We start from the raw sequence: 20,349 nt of genomic DNA on the forward strand, positions 1-20,349 counted from the left end.
TGGGAGAGGTCTAGCTTGGATATTAGGAAAAACTATTTCCCCAGGAGGGTGGGGAAGCGCTGGGATGGGTTCCCATAGGGAGTGGGTGGAATCTCCATCCCTAGAGGTTTTTAAGTCTCAGCTTGACAAAGCCCTGGCTGGGTTGATTGAGTTGGGATCGGTCCTGCCTTGGGTAGAGCCTGGACTCGATGACTCCTGAGGTCTCTTCCAGCTCTATGACTCCATGGTCACCCGCAGTCGAGAGCTAGGTTCTGAGCAGCTCTGCTGGCCCACCCAGGATTCTGACCCTCCAAAACCCTGGCAGATGCAGAGATTTCATGGGGATGGGACATGGGGCTCCTACCAACCCCTCGGGAATAGCTACAGGATCAGCTGCCACACGGCTCCTTTCCTGCTGCTGTGTCCTCGCAAAACCCCACAGCCCCCTTGGCCAGGGAGACGGAAATCCTCTGGTGGAGCCTCATTCCCTGCCTTACAATAAGAGCAGGCACTGACTGGTGTTGTTAGACTCTGAACTCCTTGGCCAGCGGTCGGCAAAGCCTTCCTGTGCTTCTATGTAACAGCCTGTGGGCAGCAATAGAACTCGGGGCCTTCGGACCTGGAATTGTGACAGTTGGGCTTTTTGCTTCACAGAGAGGTTTTGTTGGGAAATTTAGCTAAAAACCAACCAACCAAATGCAAACTAGCTAAAAGCGAAAAAAATGGGAAATGGAAACCTCAGGTTGGGTGGGAGGGTCGATCCCAGATGAACTGTGCGGTGTGTTTGTTTCAGTGAGAGCAGTCCCCAAAATCCCACCTTGGGTTACCCAGGAAGCATTTTCCCCTGGTTGTGTCTCTCCTGGTTTGGCCCCTGCACTGAAAACATCCAGGATTTGCCCTGCTCTTCTCTGCCCCCTGAAGTGTTGATGAGCCAAGACTCCTAACCCTCTGGCACTGTCGCTGCTGCCTGAGCTGATAGGAACAGTCTGTTCCTGGGAGGTGCCATCAGACCAAACACCTCTGGACATCATCCAGGCCCCCAGACCCAGCCCTAGGAAGGCGCACGGGTGTGTAGCTGTGTGGATGTGACGGGGGAACATCTGCAGGGCAGCTGGGAAGTGCGAGTCCCTCCCAGATCAATTAGACCCCCCCCTCCTCCTCCAGCAGGGCGGAGCATTCACCCCGGCAAGGCTGGTCCCTGATCCCAGATGTGCGATGGGAAGAGCCTGAGCCACACGGCAGCTGGGCTGATTTATAGCCCAGAGAGAGCCGGGGAGCATGTGTCTGCCAAGGCTGGGAATCACTTCTGTAGATGCAGTGCGGACAGGGCCCTAAGCTGAGGTATTGCAGCACTGCAGACACCTGTGGTGCTGTGTGAATGGAGACCAACACCTGAGAGATGCTGAATGGCCTCCGCTCCCATTGGTTGCAGGGGGAGCTGGCTTATGGAAGGGAAAGGGTTTGGCAAAGGTCACATGGGGAATCTGTGGCAGAACTGGGGACAGAACCCAGGATTTTTGACTCCTCAGCCTCCTGCTTTCACTGCTAGGCCTCACTCCCCTCTTCAGGTGAGCGATAGAAGGCCAGAGTCCTACCTGTGCACCATCCAGCTAGAACCAGTGCATCACCTTCCTGTCCCACGGCCACCAATCTAAGCCAGGCCTCCTGGCACCCACTTCTCAGGTCACTAGTAGCTGCTGGCTCTTGGCGATGGGCAGCAGATTGCAAACCTCCTGGGAGCCATATTCCTGGCATGGTGCCCTCTCTGATGCCATTCCCTGGGACCCCTCCCAACCGCCATCCTTCCACCAAGGGAAGGCTCTGTTGTGCAGAGCTGGACCCATCTGCATTTTGTCGTGTGCTCTGAGGATGCCACCTGCATCAACACCCCATGGGTCCACTGCTGCCCCTGTAAGCCCGGCTTTGCATCCAGTTCTGGGGAGCAGCACATCACTGACCCAGCAGCGCAGCGCAATGTTGAGAGCCGGTTCATGCACGGGGCAGAGTGACCGATGCAAAAGGCCCCTGGGGCTGATGGGAAGATTCCCACTGGATCCAGTGGGGTTTGGGTCAGTGTGGGGGATCTGGGGCAGTAGGACACTGGTGTGCTCGGGTCACACGTGGCCAACCTGGATTCTGTCACCTAGATATTGACGAATGTTCCCACAACCCATCGCCCTGTGGCTCCGACTCCATCTGCACCAACACACCGGGCAGTTACACCTGCACATGCCAGGCAGGCTACCTCCCACCCAGCCAGCCTGGTGCCCCCTTCAACTGCACAGGTAAGTGTCTGACGTGGGGTGAGGGAAGCTCTGGGTGTAAGAGGCTAATGCTGGATCTCCACTGGCTCCCAGGCAGGAGCAGCTCTGCCTGCCCCTCCCCACCACACCTTCCTACTTTGTCCTGAGCCCCAGGTGTTACGGCTTCAGCAGTTTTGTGAGGGTCCTTCCCACCCAGCCTGACTAGTTAGAGGATCCGCTGCCACATAGGTCACTTCCTCCAGCCCTCTGCTCAATGAACTGCACGGCCCCTGTGTCCACACACACCCCCACCTTGCCATGGACCTGGGGAGAGACAACTAGATTGTCTCCCTGCTTATGTGGGGAAACTGAGCCTTCTAGAAGGGAAAGGATTTGGCAAAGGTCACGTGGGGAGTCTGTGGCAGAGCTGGGGACAGAACTCGGAAGTCTTGGCTCCCCAGTCCCCCTGCCAGCACATATTCCTTCTCCTTCCCACCCGCGGGCCATGGTTCCTTCTTCCTCGCCCTCCCCCCTGCCAGCCTGGGCCCTTTCTCTCCCCCCAACCCCTCCCTCACTCCCGTCTCCAAACAACAGTACACACTAGACCTGGGTCTAACACGGGTGCATGGGTGCCTGCCTGCCCCGTGTGGGCACAGTGAGGCTCAGGTATTGCCGTGTGCAGGTGGCGTTCCGGGTACTGAAGCCTCCTGTCGTGGGGAAAGCAGCAGCTTGGCATGGAGGGGCTGTCCCGACCTCTCTCTGGTGTGGTCCCGCCTGCACTGCTCCCCTCCCCAGCCCTGTCTGTAAAGCCCAGGGCTGCCTAGCTTGGCTTGGTTTGAAATAGCAATTCCTGGTGTGGAGGGGAAGCAGTGAGGTCGAGCTGGAGCTGGGAGAGGGGAGAGAGAAGAGGGGGAGAGAGGGAGAAGGCCGGCGGGACCCAGAGGGATGGGATGACGTCACTCTGTCATCCCGCAGGAAAACCTTTCTTTAACATAGAGAGAGAGAAACGTTCTGCTAAGCGGTATGGAAGCTGGAAGGGATTTTCCTTTTTTAGTTCCTAGATGGAAGAGTCACCAGGCCCCAGAGAGCTGTGGGAGCCGGCAGGAAGGGTGGGCAGAGGGGTAGGAAGAAGGGAGTGGGTGGCACTATGACCCTGGGAAGAAATACCTTCCCTTGCCCCTTGCACCTGCTGCCCATGAACCCAGCAGTCCAGCTTGTGCACCATCCTGCTAGGACCAGGGCACCATCTTCCCACCCCTCCGCCAGCAATCGGAGCCAGGAGTCTGGATTCCCCCTCCCCCGTCTCCCTGCTGCAGCTCCCAAGCCTCCCTCTCTCCTCACAGAGCTGAGAAAGGAACCCAGGCGTCCGGGGTGCCACTTTCTGGGCCACTAGCACTGCTGCCTCTGTGCGGAAACTTGCAGGCAGCCATATTGCTGGCACAGTGCTCCCTCCGATGCCAGCTACAGGGCTTATCTGCCTCGCCCCATCCTCCCGCTGAGAGAGGGCTCTGTTGTACAGAGCTGGGCCCATCTGAATTCAGTGATGTGCCTTGAGGACGCCACCTGTACCCACATCCCAGGGGGCCACTGCTGCCCCTGCAAGCCCGGCTTTGCATCCAGTTCTGGGGAGCAGCGTGTCACTGACCCAGTAGCGCAGCACAATGGTGAAAGCCAGTTCATGCAGGAGCAGAGTGATGGATGCAAAAGGCCCCTGGGGCTGATGGGAAGATTCCCACTGGATCCAGTGGGGTTTGGGTCAGTGTGAGGGGTCTGGGGCAGTAGGACACTGGTGTTCCAGGGTCACACATGACTAACCTGGATTCTGTCACCTAGATATTGATGAATGTTCCCATGACCCATCGCCCTGTGGCCCCAACTCCATCTGCAGAAACACACCGGGCAGTTACACCTGCACGTGCCAAGCAGGCTACATCCCTCCCAGCCAGTCCGGCGTCCGCTTCAGCTGCACAGGTAAGTGTTTGATTCGTGGGATGTGTGTAGCACTCTGGGTGTGAGAGGCTAATGCCTCTAGAGAGATTTGGGGATTGGGCCCAAAGAAATCTTATGAGGTTCAACAAGGAGAAGTGTAGAGTCCTGCCCTTGGGATGGAAGAATCCCAAGAACTGCCGTAGGCTGGGGATCAACTGGCTAAGTAGCAGTTCTGCAGAAAAGGACCTGGGGGTTACAGTGGATGGGAAGCTGGATATGAGTCAATAGGATGGTGCCCTTGTAGCCAGGAAGGCTAATGGCATATTAGGATGTATTAAGAGAAGCATTGCCAGGAGATCCAGAGATGTGATTATTCCTCTTTATTTGGCTCTGGTGAAACCACATCTGGAGTATTGTGTCCAGTCCTAGGCTCCACCACTATAGAAAATGTATGCATGCATTGGAGAGGGTCCAGCAGAGGTTGACCAAAACGATCAGGAGGCTGGAGTGCATGACTTACGAGGAAAGGCTGATGGATTTGGTTTTATTTAGTCTGCAGAAGAGAAGAGTGAAGGGGGATTTGATAGCAGCCTTCAACTTCCTCATTCCCTGACTTACAGTAAGAGCATGCACTGACTGATGTCATTAAACTCTGAGCTCTTTGGCAAGCAGTCGGCACAGCATCCCTGTTCTAACATGTAACACCCTGTGGCCGGAGTTGAACCTGGGGTCTTCGGGATTGGAATTGTGACAGTTGTGACATTGTTTAAATGAAATATTTGGGCTTTTTGTTTCACAATGAGGTTTTGTTGGGAAATTTGCTAAAAACCAACCACCTGAATGCAAACTAGCTAAAACCGAAAAAAATGGGAAATGGAAACCTCAGGTTGGGTGGAAGGGTCGATCCCAGATGAACTGTGCGGTGTGTTTGTTTCAGTGAGAGCAGTCCCCAAAATTCCACCTTGGGTTACCCAGGAAGAATTTCCCCCAGGTTATTTCTCTCCTGGTTTGTTCCCTGCACTGAAAACATCCAGGATTTGCTCAGCTTTTCCCTGTCCCCTGAAGTGTTGATGAGCCAAGACTCCTAACCCTCTGTCACTGTTCTTTGTACCTGAGCTAAAGGGCCCAGTCTGTTCCTGGGAGGTTCCATCAGACCAAAAACCTCTGTGAGTGGGCCAGGCCTCTAGGTCCAGCCCTAGGAAGGCGCGTGGGTGTGTGACTGTGTGGATGTGACAGGGGGGACGTTGCAGTGCAGCAGGGAGGTGCAAGTCCCAGATCAAACAGACACACACTCGCTAGCAGGGTGGAGCATTCACCGGGGCCAGGCAGAGGATGGGCCAGTGCCCTAGAGCTGCCCTGTCCCAGATCCCAGGTGTGAGCTAGGCAGAGCCTGAGCTACACGGTGGCCATGCTGCTACGTAGCCCAGAGAGAGCTGGTGAGCAAAAGGGGTATCGCAGCTGTAGCTGCAGTGCCGACATGGCCCCAGCGCTGCAGACTCCTGTGATGCTGTGTGAATGGAGACCAGCACCTGAGAGATGCTGAACGGCATCCGCTCCCATTGGTTGCCGGGGGAGCTGGTGGGGCTCTGCCCTCTGGGTGTGGCTCTACAATAATAGGAAAGCAAATCTGTATTTTCTCCCCGCAGATCTGGGGAAACTGAGGCTTCTAGAAGGAGAAGGTCTTGCAAAGGGCACAGGGGGAGTTTGTGACAGAGCTGGGGGCAGAACCCTGGAGCCAGGAGTCCTGACACCTGGGTCTCCTGCTTTCACTGTTGGCCTCCCTCCCCTACTCAGGCTGGGGATAGAAGGCCAGAGTCCTACCTGTGCACCATCCAGCTAGAACCAATGCATCACCTTCCTGTCCCACGGCCACCAATCTAAGCCAGGCCTCCTGGCACCCACTTCTCAGGCCACTTGTAGCCTCTGGCTCTTGGGGATGGGCAGCAGATTGCAAACATTGCAAACCTGATGGAAGCCATATTCCTGGCATGGTGCCCCCTCTGATGCCAGAACATGGGACCAGCGCCCCACCGCCATCCTTCCAGAAAGAGAAGGCTCTGTTGTGCCGAGCTGGGCCCATCTGCATTCGGCAGAGTGCCCTGAGGATGCCACCTGCACCAACATACCAGGGGGCCACTGCTGCCCCTGCAAGCCTGGCTTTGCATCCAGTCCTGGGGAGCAGCGCGTCACTGACCCAGCAGCGCAGTGTAACAGTTAGAGCCGGTTCAGGCACGGGGCAGAGTGACCAATGCAAAAGGCCCCTGGGGTTGATGGAAAGATTTCCACTGGATCCAATGAGGTTTGGGTCAGTGTGTGGGGGCTGGGCGGTAGGACACTGGTGTCCTTGGGTCACGCATGGAGAACCGTATGGATTCTCCCTACTAGATGTTGAAGACTGTTCCCAAGACCCATCACCCTGTGGCCCCAACTCCATCTGCAGCAACACACCGGGCAGTTACACCTGCATGTGCCGAGCAGGCTACATCGCACCCAGACAGCCTGGCGCCCCCTTCAGCTGCACAGGTAAGTGTCTGATTCAGGGGATGTGTGTAGCGCTCTGGGTGTGAGAGGCTAATGCCTCTAGAGGGTATGTCTACACTACCCCGCTAGTTCGAACTAGGAGGGTAATGTAGGCATACCGCACTTGCAAATGAAGCCCGGGATTTGAATTTCGGGGAGGAGTAACGGTAGTTCGAACTAGGAAGCCTAGTTCGAACTACCTAGTTTGTGCCGCGTGTAGCCGCGCGGCACAGGGTTCGAACGAGCGGGGATTTAAAAATGGCAGAGCCCCACTTATGCAAATGAAGCCCGGGAAATTCAAATCCCGGGCTTCATTTGCAAGTGCGGTATGCCTACATTACCCCGCTAGTTCGAACTAACGGGGTAGTGTAGACATACCCAGAGAGATTAGAGGATTGGACCAAAAGAAATCTGATGAGGTTCAACAAGGACAAGTGTAGAGTCCTGCACTTGGGACGGAAGAATCCCAAGAACTGCCTTAGGCTGAGGACCAGCTGCCTAAGTAGTAGTTCTGCAGAAAAGGACCTGGGGGTTACAGCGGATGGGAAGCTGGATATGAGTTAACAATGTGCCCTTGTAGCCAGGAAGGCTAATGGCATATTAGGATGTATTGCCAGCAGATCCAGAGAAGTGATTATTCCCATTTATTTGTCTCTGGTGAGGCCACACCTGGAGTATTGTGTCCAGTTCTGGGCCCCCCACTCTAGAAAGGATGTGGACATATTGGAGGGGGTCCAGTGTAGGTCCACCAAAATGATGAGGGGGCTGGAGTGCATGACCTATGAGCAGAGGCTGAGGGATTTGGGTCTGTTTAGTCTGTAGAAGAGAAGAGTGAGGGGGGATTTGGCAGCAGCCTTCAACTTCCTGAAGAGGGGTTCCAAAGAGGCTGGAGAGAGGCTGTTCTCAGTAGTGACGATGGCAGAACAAGGAGCAATGCTCTCAAGTTACAGTGGGGGAGGTCTAGGTTGGATATTAGGAAAAACTATTTCCCTAGGCGGGTGGGGAAGCGCTGGGATGGGTTCCCTATGGAAGGGGTGGAATCTCCATCCCTAGAAGTTTTTAAGTCTCGGCTTGACAAAGCCCTGGCTGGGTTGATTGAGTTGGGATCGGTCCTGCCTTGTGCATAGGGCTGGACTCGATGACTCCTGAGGTCCCTTCCAGCTCTACGATTCCATGGTCCCCCACAGTTGAGAGCTGCTCTGTTGGCCCACCCAGGATTCTGACCCTCCAAAGCCCCGGCAGCTGCAGAGATTTCATGGGGATGGTACAGGGAGCTCCTACCACCCCCTCGGGAATAGCTACAGGATCAGCTGCCACACGGCTCCTTTTCTGCCGCTGTCTCCTTGCAAAACCCACAGCCCCCTTGGCCGGGGAGACGGAAATCCTCTGGTGGAGCCTCATTCCCTGCTTTACAGTAAGAGCAGGCACTGACTGTTGTCGTTATACTCTGAACACCTTGGTTAGGGTCCAGCATGGCATCCCTGTGCTTGTATGTAACACCTGTGGGCGGGAGTCGAACCCGGGGCCTTCGGGACTGGAATTCTGACAATTGTGACATTGTTTAAATGAAATATTTGGGCTTTTTGCTTCAGAATGAGGTTTTGTTGGGAAATTTAGCTAAAAACCAACCACCCGAATGGAAACCAGTCAGAACTGAAAATAAATGAGAAATTGAAACCTTACGTTTGGTGGGAGGGTCGATCCCAGATGAACTGTGCCGTGTGTTTGTTTCAGTAAGAGCAGTCCCCAAAATCCCACCTTGGGTTATCCAGGAAGCATTTTCCCCTGGTTGTGTCTCTCCTGGTTTGGCCCCTGCACTGAAAACATCCAGGATTTGCCCTGCTCTTCTCTGCCCCCTGAAGTGTTAATGAGCCAAGACTCCAAATCCTCTGTTGCTGGCTCTGCTGCCTGAGCTGATGGGCCGAGTCTGTTCCTGGGAGGCGCCATCAGACCAAAAACCTCTGTGCCTGGGCCAGGCCCCTGGGTCCAGCCCTAGGGAGGCGCGTGTGTGTGTGACTGTGTGGCTGTGACGGGGGGATGTCGCAGTGCAGCAGGGAGGTGCGCGTCCCAGCTCAAGGCGACACGAACACCCTAGCAGGGCGGAGCATTCACAGGAGCCAGGCAGTGGATGGGGCAGGTGTGCGCTGGGGCAGCAGTCTGAGCCACAAGGCGGCCAGGCTGCTTTGTAGCCCAGACGGATCTGGTGAGCTAGTCTCTGGCCAGGCGAGGTATCGCAGTTTTAACTGCAGTGCTCACAGGGCCCCAGACTGCGGTAATGTAGGTCACATGCAGCGCTGCAGCAGCCCGGTAACCTGCCAGGACAAAACACTCATGTCAGAGACCCAGGTTCCTGCCTCCTGCTATATATGTGTGTGGCAGTGCGTCGGGGTCCCCCGCCTCCTGCACCCCCATAGTGGCACGAACAGACTCCGCCAGCCAGTAGAATAGAGGGAGTTTATTGCTTCTCCAGGATACAGCACAGCACAGATGTCATCTGGTTACAGGAACTGGGGCTAGGAGGCCTTAGTGCCCCCCTTGAGATGGGGGTGGCTGGGCCCTACCATCCCAGCCCCCTCCCTAGCTCCTTCTCCCCTGCTTCGCAGACAAAAACTAAAAGACTGTCCCTTCCAGCCCTGCCCCCCAGCCAGAGGCAGCATTCCACCTTCCTTTGTTCCTCTCCCTGGGTATGTCTACACTACAAAGTTAGTTTGAACTAACTTTCATAGGCGCTACACTAGCGCTCCGCTAGTTCGAACTTAATTTGAACTAACGGAGCACTTAGTTCGAACTAGGTAAACCTCATTCCACGAGGATTAAGCCCAGTTCGAACTTACTAGTTCGAATTAAGGGCTGTGTAGACCCTTAATTTGAACTAGTGGGAGGCTAGCCCTCCCCAGCTTGCCCTGGTGGCCACTCTGGCCAACACCAGGGAAACTCGTCTGTCCCCCTCCTGGCCCCGGACCCCTTAAAGGGGCACGGGCTGACTACGGTGCCCGTGCCAGGTGCAAGCCTGCCAGCACCCAGCCAGCAGACCCTGCACCTGGCACGGATCGAGCCAGCCACCCAATGCCCCCCAGCCCTCCCCCTCTTCCCGGGACCAGGCTGGCGGTTCCCGGGAGCTTGCCCGGGACCGCAAGAGGCGGGCACCCGCCTGGGCTAGTGCGGACTTCCTGGACCTCGTCCACGATCTCTGCACTAGGCACAGGAAGGTGGCCAGCTAGGGCAGGACAGCTGCCAGCCTGGCCACCCAGGAGCAGGTGTGCATGAAAATCAAGGGGGTCCACTGAGACCCCCGACCCTTAGCCCTGAGCTTACAATGGCCGTACTGGGTCAGACCAAAGGTCCATCTAGCCCAGTAGCCTGTCTGCCGACAGCGGCCAACCCTAGGGACCCTGGAGGGGATGGACCGAAGACAGTGACCAAGCCATTTGTCTCGTGCCATCCCTCTCCAGCCTTCCACAAACCTTGGGCAGGGACACCACTCCTACCCCCTGGCTAATAGCACTCCATGGACCCAACCTCCATGACTTGATCTCACGTCCCTTTAAACTCTGTTCTAGTTGTAGTCTTCACAGCCTCCTGCAGCAAGGAGTTCCACAGGTTGACTCTTTGCTTTGTGAAGAACAACTTTCTGTTACTAATTTGAAGCCTGCTACCCATTCCTTTTCTTTCATGTCCTCTAGTCCTTCTTTATGGGAACTAATGAAGAACTTTTCTGTATGCACCCTCTCCACCCAACTCCTGCTTTTAGAGACCTCTATCCTGTCCCCCCTCCGTCTCTTCTTTTCTAAGCTGAAAGTCCCAGTCTCTTTAGCCTCTCTTCATATGGGACCTGTTCCCAACCCCTGATCATTGTAGTTGCCCTCCCCTCTCCCAGCCTCTCTCTTCCCCTCTCCCGCCTCCTTTTCCCAGTCTCCCCCAGTTTTGTTCAATAAAGACAGATTCCATTTTTGAACACAATTGTCCTTTATTTTGTACATCAAGAAAAGGGGCTAGGGAAGGGTAAGTGGAAGGAGGTGAGGGAGGAATGGGGCACGAGCCCCCGATGGGGAGGACTGGGCTGGCTCTGTGGGCTTCTGGGGGTGGAAGCTCTCCTGCAGCCCCCCAATTGCCCCCTCTCCCCAGATGGCAGCCTGCGGCAAGTGCAGCCGGTCTGATGGCCAAGTGGTGTGATGTGCCCAGTGTGGGTAGTCCGGGCAATCCAAGCCAGGACTGGTTTGCAAGCAGGGCACCCCTGAGAACTGTCTGTCCGGGGTGGGGGCCGGGTCCCTTTAAGCGCAGCCCTCGGCTAGCCTGAGACAGCATCTCCACGCTCTAAGTCCTCCTCTGATGCCCTGCCGGCACTGCTTCCGGCCATCCTTAAGCCCGGTTCAGGGTCCACTTAATGTGGACATGCTAGTTCGAATTAGCAAAACGCTAATTCGAACTAGTTTTTAGTTCTAGACGCGTTAGTTCGAATTAGCGCTGTAGTGTAGACGTACCCCCTGGGAGGTAACTGGTCAAACAGGTTACCTCCCCGTCCCATCAGCTACTCTGCTGGGCCGCAGTACAGACAGTAACCAGTGGGGGTCACCCACAGCCCAAGCCCAGCACCCAGCAAGGTACCAACACTACGTCACAATGTGTTACCCAACCACAGAGCTGGAAAGAGACCAGCCATGCTGCCTAGTGGTTAGTGCTCTCTCCTGAGAGTTTGGGAGACCCACGGGCCTACATCATGCAGAGGAGGGATTTGAGTCTTTATGTCCCTATCTCAGGTGAATGGGCTATCAGTTACAAGAGCTCTCACAGGGGTAGCAATTTTAGACTGTAACTTTAAAAACGAGTTGTCCTGTGGTAGTTTAGAGACTGTTACAATCAGACAGCATCATGAGCTTTGGTGGGTAAAGCCCACTTCATCAGATTAGCAGGAAAGCTCACGATCCTATCTACTTTTGTTAGTATCTAAAGTGTCACAGGAGTATTCCCTTATTAGAGGGTTTTTTGGGGGGGGGGAGGGGTGGCATCATCCTCTCTCTGGCTGTCCTTGACAAAGGGTTAACTTATTCCCGGAGAAGGTACCTGGCTGTGAATCCCAAGAGGTAATAGGCACCTCACTCCCACCCACATTGGGGATCAGGAAACAGTCAGGTTTACTTCGGTAGTAACCCCTAGAAACTACAGACCAGTCAGTTTAACTTCTGTGCCAGGGAAGACAATGGAGCAAGTAAATAAGGACTTCATCTGCAAACACCTGGAAAATGATAAGGTGATAGGGAAGAGCCAGCATGGATTGTAAAGATTGTCAAACCAATTGGAGAGCTTTCTTTGATAGGATAATGAGTCATGTGGCTAAGGGAGAAGCGGTGGTTGTGGTAAACCTAGACTTTTAGCAAGGCATTTGACATGGTCTCACATGATCTTCTTATCAATAAACTAGGCAAATACAAGTTAGATGGGTTTACTATAAGGTGGGTGCATAACTGGCTAGATAACCATTCTCAGAGATTAGTTATTAACAGCTCACAATCCTGCTGAAACGGTATAACAAGTGGGGTTCCGCAGGGGTGTATTTTAGGACCGGTTCTGTTCAATATATTCAACAACGATTTAGATATTGGCACAGAGAAGATTCTTATTAAGTTTGCAGATGATACCAAGCTGGGAGGGGTTGTAAATATTTTGGAGCATAGAGTCAAAATTCAAAATGATCTGGATAAACTGGAGAAATGGTCTTAAGTCAATAAGATGAAGTTTAATAAGGACAAATGCAGTTTCACACATACAGAATGGGAAGTGACTGTTTAGGAAGGAGTCCTGCAGAAAGAGATATAGGGGTCATAATGGGCCACAAGTTAAACTTGAGTCACCAGTGTGACATTGTTGCAAAAAAAGCAAACATGATTCTGGGCTGCACGAACGGGAGTGAGCAAAACATGAGAAGTCATTCTTCCACTCTATTTTGCACTGATTAGGCCTCAATTGGAGTATTGTGTCCAGTTCTGGGCACCACATTTCAAGAAAGATGTGGAGAAATTGGAGACAGTCCAGAGAAGAGCAACAAGAATGATTAAATGGCTAGAGAACATGAGCTATGAGTGAAGACTGAAAGAACTGGGCTTGTTAATTTAGAAAGGAGAAGACCGAGAGGGGACATGATAGCAGTTTTCATGTATCTAAAAGGATGTCACAAGGAGGAGGGAGAAAAATTGTTCTCCTTGGCCTCTGAGGATAGGAGAAGAAACAATGGGCTTAAATTGAAGCAAGGCAGGTTTAGGTTTGACTTTAGGAAAAACTTTCCAACTGTCAGGGTGTTTAAACACTGGAATAAGTTGCTGAGGGGGGTTGTGGAATCTCCATCTCTGGAGATATTTAAGAGTAAGTTAGATGGTGCTTGGTCCTGCTGTGAAGGCTGGGGACTAGAGTTGATCTCTTGTAGTCCCTTTCAGTTCTAGTGCTCTATGATTCCATGATTCTAGGCCTGGAAGTCACTGGTTGTACAAGCACTTTTTTAAATCCTTTGTAATTCTGGATGGGAAAGCCCAGGGAAATGCTAATTTACCAGGCCACCATATTTACCAGTCTGCACATTTGATTGAGGGTTTTTTGTTCATTTCATTTCCTCCTAGAGATCACTTCAAAGTGCCGGGCCCATTTCTCAGAAGAGAACATTCTGGTGAGGAAATCCCAGAACCAGAGTCTGGACACAGATCACGGCTCATCCCCAGAGGATGTAGGTATCCTGGCAGCGTCGCCAGGCCCCACTGTTCTCGGGATGCTCAAGGCAAAGGCAGCTCAGGGAACCCCGGCTGAAGCCACTCAGTGATTTTTGGGATGCCAGGGAGGGGCACTTGCCATTTCCTGGGCAAGTAATTTTTTTAAGGGACCTGGCATTAGGGCCACCAAAACTGAGTTGATTTGGACAATCTGAGCCCAGGTCAGTGTTGCCTGTCGCCCCGTCCCCAACAGCAAAGCAGGTAGCATTTTTGGCAGAGGGGATTTTCATCCCTGGGGCGACAGGCTGCCCTTCCTGCCAGCAAACCAGCAGCAACATGCAGGTTGCAGGAGAGTGGCAAGAACTGTCAGATCTTGAGCGGGTGGAAAATCCCAGCATAGGAAGCCATAGCTCCAGTGGTGTAGCGAGGGGAGGGGCAGTTGCCCCCGGTTTCCATGCTAAGAGGGCACCAATTTAGCTGCCGGGCCACTTCCTCTCTGCAGACAAACTACTGAGGCAGGACCGGGTGGTGGGAACAGGCACTTCAAAGGCCTGTCTGGGAGCCCACCGCCCTAGGCTCGGGAGCCGCTAATGCTCCTGCTGCGCACTTTGGTGCAGTTTTGCCTTTGCCCCCTCAGGCGCATAACACCCCAGCCCACTGCATAGCTCCTCCCTGCCCTGAGCCCCACGGTGCCAACAGCAGAACCTCTGGCCTCCATCCTCCTTGTTCCTTCCTGCCACCCACAGTCCTTTGCAGTAGTATTCTGGCTTCAAGCAGGCACTGCAGAGATACCGCCCCCCAAGATCAGGGTCCCTGTTGCGTCAGCTGCTGCATAGCCACACAGCAAGAGGCCGTCCATGCGCCCCAGACTTACACTCTGAGTGAGAAAGATGGGATTGGCCGCCCCACTGTACAGATGGGGAATGGAAGCATTGGAAAAGAAAGCAGCTTAGTGACTGTGCTGCAGTGTGAACCCCCAGCTGCTGGGTCCAAGCCCAAGGCCTTAAGCACAAGCCCAGCCTTCCAGCTGTGACATTGAATTTGTGCTGTGTGCTTCTCCTTTGTGCTCTGGCTCCCTCCTGCCACCCTGCACAGGCCGCCTACTGCACTTTACTGAAATCCACCTTCAGGGCCTTGGGAGAGCCCTGCAAAGAGAAGAACTCAACTGTGTGTCTGGAGGTAAGAGACTCCTGGGAGTTTGATCGCAGTGTTCAGATGTAAGAAGGTATGAACAGCCATACTGGGTCAAACCAAGGGTGCCGGAGCACACTGGAAGCTGTCTTTTAAGCTGATACAGAGGCAGCAGCGTGGGGTGGCAGCTGGCTCCCCAGGAGCAGGGCAGAGACTTGTGTTTAACCGAGAACATTAGGGATAATGGTTATTGATTAACCGTTTACTTGATTATATGGTCACATCCCCCTATTCTGCAGCGAACCTCCCTCCCGGACACCACACTCCCTCCATAGACAAGTGTGGCCCTTGACCATTTACCAAACTCCTGGATGGGCTCCCCATCAAAAATCATTGCCCACTGCAGCTGTAGTGAAAGCTGTTTGGTGCTATGTAGGCCCCCCAGCAGGGCCGGACCAGAGCAGGGACACCCGGCTGTAGAAGCATGAGCTGGTAGCGCCTGAGCCAAGGCTCACCAAAGTCGTTCAGAGCTGCCTGTTGGCCTTATAGGAAACCCCGAGTCCTGTTGCTGGCTGAGACCTTGAAGGACCAGCCATGAGAGGGGGGACATTGCCAGGGGGCACAAACCAATGGTGGATACTCAGCTCGGGCAGGACGAGGGGCAGGGCCCATCAGCAGCTCACAGGAGATTGGCTGACAGTTGCGGGGTAATGTAGTACAGCCAATAAGAGCTCTCTCTTGCTTGGCCTCCCGTAGAAAGCCGCTGGGGGATTTGCCTCCATCCTGGAGCAGACGTCCTCCTGGTCCAACCTGAGCACGGAGCAGCTCTCTGTCTCGGCCACCATCGTCCTGCACAGCATGGAGAGGATTGTGATGGACGTCTTCACCAACTCCACCAAGAACGGGAACGTGACCATCCAGACGGAGAAGCTGGGTAGGGGGAGCCAGGCCTGCAGGGGAACAAAACAAGGCACGAGGGCGGGGAGAGGTGACAGCTGCAAATCACTAGTGGCATGACTCAGCCGAGATGGGGTGGAACCTGCCTGGTGACCAATCAGCAGGTGCCATATCCAGTTAGTGAATTTCTCTGTGGCCTCCTTATTATGAGCATTATGGTAGCTCCTAGAAATCTCCGCCGAGACCAGGAACCAGAGGAAGAGATGGTCTCTGCTGTGAAAAGCTTAGGGTATGTCTATACTTCACAGCTATTTCAAAATAAGCTATTCCAGATTCCACGGCAGGGAAGATTCAAAATGAGTCCAAGGCAGGCTCCCCTAAGGTAGACGTGCTATCTCCATTTAGAGCCCCAGGAGGCCCTGGGGAGGAATAACTTAGAATGGGCCAGGGAGGGGCTATTTCGAAATAGCAGCAGTGGAGCATCTACACACACCTGATTTTAAAATAGCTATTTTGGAATTGAAGTTATTCCTCGTAGAATAAGGTTTACAGATTTTTGAATAAGCCGTTTGCTATTTTGAAATTATTTCAAAATAACGGAATGGCTGTGTAGACGCTCACATTGTTATCTTGAAATAATGGTGCAGTGTAGACACACCTTTACAGTGTAAACAGACAAAGAGAAATGGTCTGAGGTAAACAGGGTGAAGTTTAATAAAGACAAATGCAGAGTTAGGGAGGAACAATCAGTTTCACATGTACAGAATGGGAAGTGATAGTCTAGGAAGGAGTTCTGCAGAAACAGATTTAGGGTTCATAGTGGACAACAACTTAAACATGAGTCAACAATATGAATGACACCGTTGCAAAACAAGCAAACATGACTCTGGGCTCTATTAACAGGAGTGTTGTGAGAAAGACACAAGAAGTCATTCTTCTGCTCTACTCTGCGCTGATTAGCCCTCAATTGGAGTGTTGTGTCCAGTTCTTGACACCACATTTCAAGAAAGATGTGGAGAAATTGGAGAGCAACAAAAATGATTAAAGGTCAAAAAACATGACTTTTGAGGGCACTGGGCTTGTTTAGTTTGGAAAAGAGAAGACTGACAGGAGACATGATAGCAGTTGTCAAGTATGTGAAAGGGTGTTAGAAGGAGAAGGGGAAAAAATTGTTCTCCTTGGCCTCTGAGGACAGGACAAGAAGCAATGGGCTTAAATTGCAGCAAGGGAGGTTTAGGTTGGCTATCAGGAAAACCTTCCTGACTGTCAAGATGTTTAAACACCAGAATAAATTGCCTGGAGAGATTGTGGAATCTTCTTAATTGGAGATATTTAAGTGCAAGTTAGACAGATGCCTGTCAGGGATGATCTACGGCCTAGGCGGTAGTTGGTCCTGCCATGAGGGCAGGGGACTGGACTTGATAACCTCGAGTTGCCTTCCAGTTCTGGTGTTTATGGTTCTATGAAAGTACGGCTCATTATTCCCATTTGACAGAGGGGGAAACTGAGCTGCAGTGACTGCCCAAGGTCAAACAGGGTGTCTGTGGTGGACCTGGCAGCTCAGCTGGGATTTCCTGCATCCCAGGTGAGTCCCTGAACTACAATGCCATCCCCCTAAACCTAGCTCTCGGGTCTCCATCCAGAGTGTGCAGAAGGCTGCAGTTCCCATTCTCAAGCCAGGCCTCATCCCCTGCCCCCATCTACAGCTCCCCAATCCCCCTTGTTCCTAATGCCCTTGGGGGGTGTAGTCCAGTACCCCCATGAAACTTTCTCCCTGTCTCTTTCCTATGACACAAAACCTCTTCCTCTCTTAGCTGGATGGTTCCTTCTGTCTCTGCCATCCCCTGCTGCTCTGAGCCAATGGACCCAGTCTAAGGAGCCATTGTGCTTATCAGACTGTGCTTTCCCCCCCTCTCCTTAGATGTCCAGACCAAAGTCATTGGGAACGGCTGCAGCAGGGAGGACTCTGTCGTCAGCCTGGGAGCCAAAGAGGAGAGCATGGAGATTAGCTGCAAAACGGTTCAAGGATCAACGGCACGAGGTACCTCATCACCACCAATGGGCATGGACTGGTGTGTGACGGACACTTCTCAGTGGCCCTGTTTGGGGTGAGGTGGGGTGGGCTCCCACCGAGGGGCAGTTTTGCACAGTTAAAGTATGGGAGGTTTGAAACCCCATGAAGCAGGAGATTCCAGCTTAGGTGAACCACTGCTCTGCGGCGATATAGACCAAGGTGGGTAATCGAACTAAATGGACTATTGATCCGATTTGAGATGGCAGAAGTATGTGACACGGGGTTCACGGACCAGACCTCTGCGCTGTATTGACAATTGCTGGTTCTTAAGCCCTACGAATATAAATTCCTTCTGTTCTAGTCAAGCCTGCTAGAATAAAGAGAACCAGAAGAATAAAGAACAAGGGCTGGCAGGGACTGTTCCATCTCCACGGCTCTTCAGTGGAAAACTGGGTGCCAAGAAAACACAGAGCCTCATGAAGAGGCTGATTTCTGTACAACACTGTGTGGAAAAACTGGCTGCTCCAAATGCCCTCAGCCCAGACAGTCGTTCTGCTTTTGTCTGAAGAGCTAAAATATTTCGATTCTGAAATCATGAGCCTGCTGCCTCATTCTCCCGTTCCTCTCTATGAGCCAGGCTCTCCTGTCCAACTTTATCTCCGATGAGGCACTGTGGCTAGATGTTTCCCATGGTGCGTCATGGGAGATGCAGTCCAACCAGGGAGCCAGGCTCATAGAGGAGAAATGGGAGCACCTGAACCATAACTCACATGAGGTATTGCGGTGGCATTTTCAAACCAAACATTTGCTTTCATTTGTTTGTCCCAAACTCAAGATTTTCACCAGAGAGCTCTATTAATATCAGATGTTTGAGTTCCTAAAAGGGGATTACAAGGAGAAAGGAGAAAAATTATTCTCCTTAACCTCTGATGATAGGACAGGGTGGTTAAACGCTGGTGCAAGTTGCCTAGGGATGTTGTGGAATCTCCATCCTTGCAGATATTTAAGAGCAGGTTAGATGAACACCTGTGAGGGATGGTCTAGATGATGCTTGGTCCTGCCAGGAGGGCAGGGGGCTGGATTAGATGTCCTCTCAAGGTCCCTTTCAGTTCTAGTATTCTGTGACTCTGTTTTGAGAAGACTGTTCTCGGGGACTCTCCAAAAACTGTCTCACAATTTGGCGGGAATTTAAGAGCTACCCACCATTTATATCATTCAAGTATTAAACCAAAGACGCAATCCTACGTGTTGTGTATATAGAGATCCTTCTCCCGTCTTGTCACCAGTGCCGTCTGCACTGCATTGACAAGTAAACATGTGGCTATCCACACACCTGGGTTCTCTTCCCAGCTCCGTTGAAGCAGAACATTACCCCACACCTGGAGCGAGGTTGGAGGGTTGCGCAGTTCTTAGGAAGTCCCACGGTGGACATGGGGAAAGAAGCTGCCAACCCACCAAGTTTCTCCTTGGGGACACTTGCAGGCATGGCTGGAGTGGCATTTGCCTCCTACGTGGGCATGGAAATCATCATGAACGGCAGCTTCTTCCACGATGAGAAGGCTGCCTCTGGTCATGCTGTCTGGATGATTTCCAGGGTGGTGAGTGCCTGGCTGACCAGCCAGACCAAGACCAACTTCACAGATCCAGTGAACTACACCTTCCAGAACATCAAGGTAAGTCCCTCCACGAGTGGCCGCTGGGGTTGAGCCTGGCTTTTCAGGAGCAGCCTGGCTCCTCTGGGGTGGGGGTGGGGGAAGAAGGCGGAAGCCGCACTGAATTAGCTCTCAGGTGGGGAGGGATTCCTGTGTTCTCCCCCCAGCACGATGCAGCCCTCGGGGATTGTGAACGCAGGATCTCTGGAGCTGGAAGTCTGACTCAGCTTCAGCTGAGCAAAGAGGAACACAGGGGAGACTAGTGGGGGATTTGGCTTCTTCTCCTGATTCTGCTGGATGACCGTCATCGCCATACTCCACCCCTCCTCCCCCTGGCTCCATGCCTCAGTTTCCCCACTTGTAAAATGAGGCTAATCATAGTGACCATTGTAAAGCGCTTTTCTTGATGGATGGAGAGCACTGCAGGGGTTAATATGAGGAGCAGGGAAAGGTCTCTTCAGCTTTACTGAGGCAGACCCAGAGGGCTGGGAGCCCTTACAACCCACCCCATAGTTGTCCTCTGGCTCACTGTCCGTGGTAGGGTAATAGAGGGCTTTTCTGCCCTCCTGTTAGGGATTGGTGCTAATGTGCTTGCTGAAATCAGCGCCCCCATGTGGCAGGCTAGGCCCATCACATGAGAAAGCCCTTGTCACCAAGATCTTAGGCCACGGCTAGACTATGGAGAAGATCTGTGCTGCAGCGGTTGATCTTCTGGTGTTTGATTGAGTGGTCCTATAAAAACCTTATAAATCAAATGCTGAAGGTGCCCCTGTTGGCACTGGAACTCCTACTCATCGTGAGGAGTAAGAGAAGTGGACGGTTGTAGTGTAGACGTAGACTTTGTGTAGAGACAGGGGAAACTGAGGCACAGAGCAGGTGAATGACTCAGTCAAAGCTAGTGGCAGAGCCAGGACTAAAACCCAGGTATCCTGAGTCCCAATCCAATACACTTGAACTTCTTTAATCCTGCAACCCTGGGAAACGGGGCATGCCAGATTAAAGATTTTGCCGGGCCAGAGAGGGTGCTGTGGGGTCTGGGTGTGACAGGGATGGAGGTCAGGCACTTACCTGGCATCCCTCTCCCAGGGACACGTGTGGCTCCATGTCCCATGGTGCCCCCAGGCACTGACCCCACTGCTATGGGAGCGGTTGGGGAAAGTCAGAGGAGTAGCACGTCACTGCGGTGGTCTTCCGCAGCTGTGGGAGGGGAGCAGCCGCACAGAGAGCCACATCCTCCTCCATAGCATGCGTGCTCCTGAAATACGGACTCCCAGAGTAGGAGGTGCACG

At 53.1% G+C, this 20,349-nt stretch overlaps 1 protein-coding gene across 1 annotated transcript in view; it reads left to right on the forward strand.

Annotated features, from left to right (window-relative positions):
- LOC102462801 (adhesion G protein-coupled receptor E3-like) overlaps positions 1–20,349 on the forward strand; it is a 41,989-nt gene that overhangs the window by 12,009 nt on the left and 9,631 nt on the right. The window contains exons 6-13 of the mRNA XM_089774868.1: positions 2,127–2,264; positions 4,056–4,193; positions 6,537–6,674; positions 13,280–13,383; positions 14,462–14,545; positions 15,254–15,431; positions 17,316–17,435; positions 18,891–19,081. Coding sequence (XP_089630994.1) covers positions 2,127–2,264; positions 4,056–4,193; positions 6,537–6,674; positions 13,280–13,383; positions 14,462–14,545; positions 15,254–15,431; positions 17,316–17,435; positions 18,891–19,081 — 1,091 coding nt within the window. The remainder of the gene's footprint in view (positions 1–2,126; positions 2,265–4,055; positions 4,194–6,536; positions 6,675–13,279; positions 13,384–14,461; positions 14,546–15,253; positions 15,432–17,315; positions 17,436–18,890; positions 19,082–20,349) is intronic.

This window comes from Pelodiscus sinensis, chromosome 31 (genome assembly GCF_052426305.1).
Source record: "Pelodiscus sinensis isolate ZL-2025 chromosome 31, ASM5242630v1, whole genome shotgun sequence".
Taxonomy (NCBI): Eukaryota; Metazoa; Chordata; order Testudines; family Trionychidae; genus Pelodiscus; species Pelodiscus sinensis.